General features: G+C 52.6%; 2 protein-coding genes across 2 annotated transcripts in view; one reads left to right on the top strand and one right to left on the bottom strand.

Annotated features, from left to right (window-relative positions):
- Window positions 1–2,322, bottom strand: part of XRCC1 (X-ray repair complementing defective repair in Chinese hamster cells 1) — a 42,044-nt gene extending 39,722 nt beyond the window's left edge. The window contains exons 1-2 of the mRNA XM_006871362.1: window positions 2,257–2,322; window positions 1,338–1,430 (exon numbers count right to left, since the gene is read on the bottom strand). Coding sequence (XP_006871424.1) covers window positions 1,338–1,430; window positions 2,257–2,307 — 144 coding nt within the window. The 5' untranslated portion in view covers window positions 2,308–2,322. The remainder of the gene's footprint in view (window positions 1–1,337; window positions 1,431–2,256) is intronic.
- Window positions 2,323–2,783: 461 nt separating this feature from the next.
- PINLYP (phospholipase A2 inhibitor and LY6/PLAUR domain containing) lies at window positions 2,784–8,249 on the top strand. Its single transcript, XM_006871503.1, has 7 exons — window positions 2,784–2,803; window positions 2,928–3,059; window positions 3,444–3,583; window positions 4,435–4,551; window positions 7,431–7,583; window positions 7,761–7,904; window positions 8,095–8,249. Exons 1-7 carry the CDS (start codon window positions 2,784–2,786, stop codon window positions 8,247–8,249), a joined length of 861 nt encoding a protein of 286 aa, XP_006871565.1.

The following is an 8,249-nucleotide window of genomic DNA, read 5'->3' as shown; positions in this document are numbered from 1 at the left end:
TGAACACCGAGTGTGTGAACACCCAGTGTGTGAACACCCAGTGTGTGAACCCCGAGTGTGTGAACACCCAGTGTGTGAACACCGAGTGTGTGAACCCCGAGTGTGTGAACCCCGAGTGTGTGAACACCCAGTGTGTGAACCCCGAGTGTGTGAACACCCAGTGTGTGAACCCCGAGTGTGTGAACACAGAGTGTGTGAACCCAGTGTGTGAACACCCAGTGTGTGAACCCAGAGTGTGTGAACCCAGAGTGTGTGAACACCGAGTGTGTGAACCCCCAGTGTGTGAACCCCCAGTGTGTGAACCCCGAGTGTGTGAACCCCCAGTGTGTGAACCCCGAGTGTGTGAACCCCCAGTGTGTGAAACCCGAGTGTGTGAACACCGAGTGTGTGAACCCCGAGTGTGTGAACGCAGAGTGTGTGAACGCAGAGTGGTACAGCCTCAGGAGACGCAGATCAAGCCAGGGAAACAGCAACTGCTTAATCCACAGTTCTTCTCCCATCCTTTTCTTAGTCCTGACAGGAACTCCTTATTCCTCTCAGGCCAAGCTGCTTTTTCTATTTGTCTCCCTCCCACCTCATACATAGCAAGCAGCCTGGTGGCACGGTGGGTTAAGAACTGAGCTACTAACCAGCAGGTCAGCGGTTCAAATTTACTAGTCGATCCTCAAGAGAAAGATGCGGCTGTCTGTTCCTGTAAAGGTTTACAGTTCTCAGAAACCCTAAAGGGCAGTCCTCCTATCCCAGAGAGTCAGCACGGTCAGAATCAACTCTATGGCAGTGGAGTTGGAATCTCAGAGGAAGTCTGGGTGGTGCACAGTTAAGCACTCAACTACCAGCGAAAAGACTGGCAGTTGAAATACATCCCGAGGTGCTTAAGAAGGCAGGTCTGGCGATCAGCCTCTGGAAGTTCACAATCTTGAAGACTCTATGGAGTTCTAGTACTCTACATGTAACACAGGGTCACCGAGAGTCGAAATTAACATGACAGCAACTAACCAGAACCACCTAGGAGGACTGTGGGGTGAACTCAGTGAGAAGAGGAACAAAAAATCATTTCAACAAGCTACTTCACTTCCCGTCCCTACACACCAGTTTCCTCATTGTTCCAATGGAATCAGCTGACTTTGTTGATATTCCTGGACACTTTCCAGCCCTGAGCCCACTGACTGTACGAATCAGGCTTCATGGCCATGATTCACTCTGTTTAAGTTGAGGAAGCAAAGGCTCAGAAAGTAGAAGCAACCTACTGAGGCTGTACTGATTCACATGCTCAACCCTGGCCTAGTTCTTGGGTCTCTCTTCTTCTATGAACCCTGGATCTCCAGATTCATAGTCACCTGGAGAACCACGGAGATGGTCTTCTCTCCTGCCTTGGCTGCCCGCCATTTCCGGTATGTGTCCGCCTTGAGAAGGTTTTCTGCGCAGTGGGTCTGGAGACAGGAGTGGGAAAGAGAGGTTAGGGCACAGACATGCAGAACTCAGAATCCTCCCAAGTGCTTTACCATTCCCCAGATTTATTACATTCCCTTGTTAATCCCCCACAAGGAGTCTTGGTGATGCTCTGGTTAAAAGTGCTCAGCTGCTAACCCAAAGGTCAGCAGTTCAAACCCACCAGTCACTCTGTAGCAAAAAGATGTGACATACAAGTCACTGTTGTTGTTAAGTGCCATAGGGTAGATACCAATTCACAGCCACTTCCGAGGCTGCAAATCTTTGCGGGAGTAGAAAGCCTTGTAGTTCTCCCACAGAGCTTCTGGTGGGCTCAAACCGCTGATTTTGTGGTTCGCAGTTCCGGGTTTACCCTATAGAAACACTGCGCTCCGCCATAAGGGCTAGTCTTGGAAACCCTATGGAGCAGCTGGACTCTCTCCTGCTATGGTCACTGTGAGTTAGAATCAACTCCTCGGCAGTGGGCTATGGTTTCTGGTGATGTCCCTACCCCCTGCCTTGTGGAGCTATATGATAAGCACTCGACCTCTCCAGCCGCCCCTCGGAAACCCTGCACAGGCTTGCTATGGGTTGGAACAGACTCGACTGCACTGCCAACACTCCTCCTTTCCACTCCGGAAGTTCCCCATATGCCCGGAAGTTCCCGTATCCCACATCTCCCACAGAATTTACTAAGAGGCTGTATATTTATTTACCCACAGTCCTTCATAGATTTTCCTGAAGTTCCCTTTTATACCCCAAAAGTTCTTGTACAGACCTCCTCATTAATCCCCTTACGTGTTCCAACCTCCCCACATTGGCCCTCACCGAGTCCTGGCTGCTGCAGGACACGACATGACGGAGGCGGATCTCCGGCATATCAGCGTCGTGACCGTCCCCCAACCCAAAGAAAGTTGTGGGGGGGTGGAGTCAGGATTTGGGAGCTGGGAAGGGGTACGCTTCGACACCGGATTCTGTGCGCTACGACACGGGCTCCAGTGCGCAAGCGCGCAGGGCTCGGGCCTTTCAAACCCCGGCGCGCCGTCGCTCGCGTCGACATTGCGCGTGCCCAGTCGTGCCTCTACGGAGAGACGCGCCAGGTACCCTAGCAACAAGCTTTACTTGGTCTTGCTTATCTCAGATTCCAATACTCTCTAGTCCCGCCTCCCGGTGACGTCTACATTCTGCTTTCTGGGCGCCTAGCAACAGGAGCGCCCTCTAGGATTGGTTCCCTAGGAGAAATTCTTCATTCTCATTGGACAACGTAATCACTGCCCAAACTGAAGCCTACAACGCTGGAGGACTGCCAACACGAGTTGGTATTTTGCGGGAACCCTGGAGCCTACCTTCACAGGATGGCCCTCCCCAAACTCCCGTGACTTCAAGTCTCCCCACACACACACACACACATACACACACCCAACCTAGAATGCGCTCACCCATGCCTCAGTTTCCCAATGTGACCTGTGAGTCTGCGTTTCCTGTCACTCCCACCCCAGGCCACTGACAGGCACCTTTCTGTTCGAGCCCCTAGAGCCCCAGGCGGGTTGGCGCCTGAGAAAGCACGAATACATAGACGGGAATATGAGCCAAGTGCTAGAAGGAAAAGAGGAGGAAGACAAGTCGCCCAGGTCCCTGCAGAACAAGCCTGGACCTGCTGGGCACTCCCAGGTGGGGCCCCACCCACGCTAGACGCCTCCTTGGGAAGCGAGAGGGGATTCCGATCCTTGCAGTTGCTTCATACATGCAGGAAATAAAATGACCCCACTCACATTTTGGACTTTGGATAAAGAAAATTGGCGGTGGGATGGGGAAGACGAGAAAGTGACCTTCTGCGTCCTTAGACAGAGGGAGCTGAAAGTCGGGACTCTCTACGGGAGATCTCCGAGGGGAGAGGAGGGCTGGGCACCAGATGCCTGGGTCCCTTTAGGATGCTGGTTCCGCCTCCCCTACCCGGGGGCTGCAGAGGCCTGCTCTCGGCTCTGACCTCAGCTCGTTCTCACCCCAGGGTGAAGGTGGGTCCGGACCCGCCCCTCCTCAGCTTCCTATAAGGGCTGGGGACCTAGGATTACTGGTTCACACATCATGAGGACTTCTGCAAGCCCCCGGACCTTCCTGCTGACCTTCACGCTGCTATGCACCCTTCTGGGTCTCGGTGAGTGTCTGAGACCCTGGACTCCCGGGATCCCTCACTCAGGAAAATGGAGACTCTGAAAGAGCATTCAGCAGAGGTGGGAGGGGAAGGGAAGGTTACCCACCCCCCGCAGGAATACGGATTCATGAAGGAGGCAGGGGCTAAAGGAAAATTGCGTGGGGCCTCATGGGAGGAAATACACAAGTACTGTCCCAAAGTAAGACGTGCAAATTCTAGAAAATCAGATGAGAGCATGACAAAAAAGAACAAAGGCTTGAGAATGAGAATGTGAATGAAAGAGGGTGCCTTTCTACCTGGACTCTTAAAGACTTCAGACTCATCCCCTTCTCCCTCAGATCTAGGAGTCCCCTCCTTTGTCAGCACCCAGCACTCATGGTCCTCACCCTCCCTTCCTGGTCTGGGATGCAGACCCCAACTTCGGTATTGCTGCCTGAGCTCCTACTGTCTCCCAGACCTACCTCTATCTATCTACCAGGGGGAGGGCGCACACCCACCAACCAGCTGAACCTGAAACTTCATCAAAGTCCAGGAAAGCCATGACCCCTCCCTGTTCTGAGTTTTCTCAGTGGATCCTGTTGTTCAAAGCCCCCAGCCTTGTAATTAGGGAAACAGGCTCCCAGGTGGAGTCGCCTCCTGCCCTGGGAGTAGCTTTGCTAGCATCATTACCACGCCCCTGTCAACAACTCTGGACAGTTCCCTGGACACAGGTCAATGAAATACCAGAGACACACTGTCCCCTCCTCTCTCAAGACCCATGGGTCCAGACCCCTACCTCCAGTCCCCTTCCCCTCATCTCTGTGAAGTTGAAGATCTCACCACCCTTGACTACAGTCCCAACCTCTGCCTTACAGGATGCCCACTCAGCTGTGAAGTGTGTAAAGGCTCCGGACCCACATGCAATGGAAAAGTGAAGCCGTGTGAGGATGGCAAGGACGCATGCGTGGTCATTGTGGGGGAGTCCAGCACAAGTAGGAGCTCTTAACTGGGCGACTGGGAGGTAGAGGGAAGGGGAGAACCTTCATGGTCAGAAGAAGAGGCCTCCGAGTGGTGAGGGGTAGGTGTGGGAGGAGATGTTCATTGGTCAGAGTTCATGGGAAGGGTGGAGCCTGGAAAGAAACTGGGGTGGGGGTGGGGGTTGTTGTTAGGTGCCCTCCCGTGGGTTCTGAGTTTCTGCGTTTCTGAGTTTCCGGGGTTCCGAGTTTCCGGGTTTCCGCGTTTCCAGGGTTCCTAGGTTAACCTTTACGGGGAGTCCTGGTGTGGCGCTGTGGGTTAATGTGCTGGACTGTAAAGTCGGTTTGAACCGAAAGGCCAACGGCTCAAGCTCACCAGCGGCAAATTGGAAACCCTATACAGGGTTGCCATGGGTTCGAACTGACTTGATGGCTCTTAACAACAACAACAAACCTTTACAGAGGCAGAGACTCTCACTTAATCCTAAGAAGAGGCTGGTGGGTTTGAACTGTCAACCTGTGGATAGCAGTCCAGAGCTTATCTTACAGTGCCACCAGGGCTCCTCTGGATGGGGGTTGTTGTTAAGTGCTGTGGATTCGGTTCTGACTCATATAGATCCTGTATAGGAATCTTAGCCACCCTGTATGTGGTTTCCAAGGCTCTAAATCTCTGTGGGAGCAAAAAGCCTCATCTTTCTCCTACAGAGCGACTGGTGGGCTTGAACCACTGACTTTATGGTTCACAGTCCAGTGCTTATCGTACTGACCCACTGTGCTCTGAATAGGAGTAGTTGTTATTGTTGTTATTAAGTGCTGTCCAGTTGGTTCTGACTCATAGCGACCCTGTATAGGGTTTCTGAGAAGTGGTTGGTGGGTTTGAACTGCCAACCTTGTGATTCAGTCCAGTGTTGATCCTACAGCACCACATCAGGAGTCCAAAAGAGGGTATTGCTGTTGTTGTTGTTATGTACCGTCGAGTCAGTTCCAACACGCAGTGACCCTGTACAGGGTTTCCAAGGCTGTAAATCTTTAAGGAAGCCGAAAGCCTCATCTTTCTCCTGCAGAGTGGCTGGTAGTTTTGAACCGCTGACCTTAAGGTTCACAGCCCGATTCTTAACCACTACGCTACCAGAGCTCCTTAGAGAAGAAGAAAACATTTCAAAATGGAGGGTGGACAATTCAATGGAGACAGAAACTGTCTTTTCTATTTCAAAAAAATGAGCGACTCTAGAAAAAGAAGGCTGCAGTAGGGTAGGGGGTAAGAGGTCTAGAAAAATTGTGAAAATAGAAATCTAGTAGGTAAAATGGAGACTGGGAAGAGGTAAAGAAGGACGAGAGTGGAAATGGGCAGAGAATGTGATGGGGGAAGAGATCATCTTGGAGGAGAGGGAGGAAGGGGCCACCCCAGGCAGGGTGTACATAGAGCTGGCTGGAAGATACTGTTCTGACTGGAATTGGAGAGATGATGTTGTAGTAGAGGGGGTAGCTTTAGGGGGTTGGAAGAGACCATTCCAGAGGAGAGGGAAGATAACCATGAGTTATGGAGAAAGGCATCCTAAGAAGAAGTAGAAGTTGGGGAGACAGAGACAGAATGTCAAATGGATGGGAGGGGAGCAAGGGGAGCCTGCCTTCAATGGAAGAGACTATCCAGACCTGAGGAAAGTTGGGGGGAAGGAAGGTTGCCAATGGAAGAGACCACTGAGGGTGGGGCGACTTTCATTCCCAAGAGAAATGATGGGGCACAATAATAAACTAAAGGCTGTGACCAGAAAGGAGGGGTAACCTGAGTGCTAGAAGAAACCATCCTACAGGAAGGGTTGTGTAAGGAAAGTGGGTGTTGACGGGTGGAAGAAAGGACCTGAAATGTTTAAAGAGACCACCAAAAGCAGACACAGGGAGATATGAACCCGGAAGGAGTTTAGAAGGAGCTAGAGAATTGCCACCCTTAGGGGGCAGGGGAGGGGGAGGCAAACATCTTACTATGTTGGAAGAGGGCATATAATGACATCAAACAAAAGACATCAAGGGAGTCTGGAAGAGACCACCCTAGACAGAGAAGGGGTATAGAGGTGGGGGCAGGTATCCTAGGGTTTGTTGGAAGGGACCACCCCAGGCAGAGAGTGTGAAAATCTTGCAGTTGGAAGAAATCACAGGCGTTCTGCTCCCATAAAGATTTACAGCCTCGGAAACCCTGTACAGGGTCGCTATGAGTCAGAACTGACTCCATGGCACATAACAACAACAGACATGGGACGTAGCCGTGGATGGCCTGAAGAAAACTTCTACAGTCTGGACACGAGAGAGGGTGGTCATGGGATGGAGTGAGAGAGACCATGTCAAGCAGGCCCCTGGAGTTTTGGCAATAGAAAGCTACAAGAGACCACCAAAGGCCCACTGTGAGTAGGAAAACAACTAAGTTACTGGCACTGCGTCAGTTCTGACTCATAGCGGCCTATAAGCCTTTACAAGCCTCTTGGTTCTACTGCTGGTAGCTAGCTTTCAACCACAGACTTTTGTGGTTAGCTGCCCAAAGCTTACCCTACAGCACTACCAAGGCTGTTTTGTGAGCAGGAAGGGCTTACTCAGTATCCCCTGGAATCCTGGTGTGGTTCTGTAGGGTTCTAACCCACCAGCTGTTCCTGGGAAACCCCATACAGTGTTACCGTGAGTCAGAACAACAATAAAGGATACCCTGGCTGACCAAGGGCCATAGCTTTAGGGAGGTTGGAAGAGGCCACCCAGGCAAATAAGGAGGGATGTAGATTTGGGGTTGGAAGAGCCCATGCAAGCAATGGCAGGATGAAAGAGGTGTGGGGTTGGACGAGCACTGGAGGTTGAAGGATGGATGTGGTCAGATGCACTGTCCAGCCCTGCTTTGCCCATCCTCCACCCCACAGAGGGCCGCCATGCGGTGAACACCTACAAGGCCTGCATGAAATTCAAAGACTGCTACTCTGGCGTCGTGTCCACCACCATGGGCCCCAAGGACTACATGATTTCCAACGCACGCTGCTGTCAGAGCGACGGCTGCAACCAAGGCTCCCTGCCCGGTACGCCTGGTCTGGGGATCCCCTTCCAGCCCCGGCCCAAGAGCCCACCAAGAAAACTCCGGGCCGCAGTCACCTCGCTTTTTCAATAAAGCCTGGCTCAGTGTTCCCCAGGGTAACTATGAGGTTGGGGATAGGGCTTACACTTCCGGTTCACCTGAGCTCTCCCCTCACCCCCAGCTCCTCAGAACAATCGCACGGAGAATGGGCTCCAATGCCCCTCCTGCATTGCGCCCTTCCATGAGACGTGTTCCAGTACCCAGGCAGCCCGCTGTGTTGGGCATGAGACCCACTGCATCTACTTCGCTGGCAATGTGCAGGCTGGTGAGGAGCGCCTGGGTCCTTGGATGGGGGAGTCGGGGTTTGGAACTGGAGACTCAGATTTCTGGTTTCCAGGAGTAGGGGGTGGGGGCCGGCAGAAGAGAGTCAGAAAAACCCAAGCCCACGGGTTGTGAAGGTGTAGGTGGGAGGATGCTGGGGGACCTGGGCTTCAGTCTGAAATTCCCCTTCCCAGGAATCATCAACACCAGGTTTGCTACTCAGGGCTGTGCTACAGAAAGTGCCTGCTTCACCAAGCCCGGGTCCGAGGTGCCCTCAGCCTCGTACCTCTACTTCCTGCGCCGAGCGGACTGCCTCCCAGCCCCCAAGCCATCTGGCAGGGCTGAGTGA

The sequence above is a fragment of the Chrysochloris asiatica genome, unplaced genomic scaffold (assembly GCF_000296735.1).
Source record: "Chrysochloris asiatica unplaced genomic scaffold, ChrAsi1.0 scaffold00168, whole genome shotgun sequence".
In the NCBI taxonomy this organism is placed as follows: Eukaryota; Metazoa; Chordata; class Mammalia; order Afrosoricida; family Chrysochloridae; genus Chrysochloris; species Chrysochloris asiatica.
The sequence above is the reverse complement of the archived record's forward strand: the minus strand, read 5'-3'. Positions and strand labels throughout refer to the sequence as shown.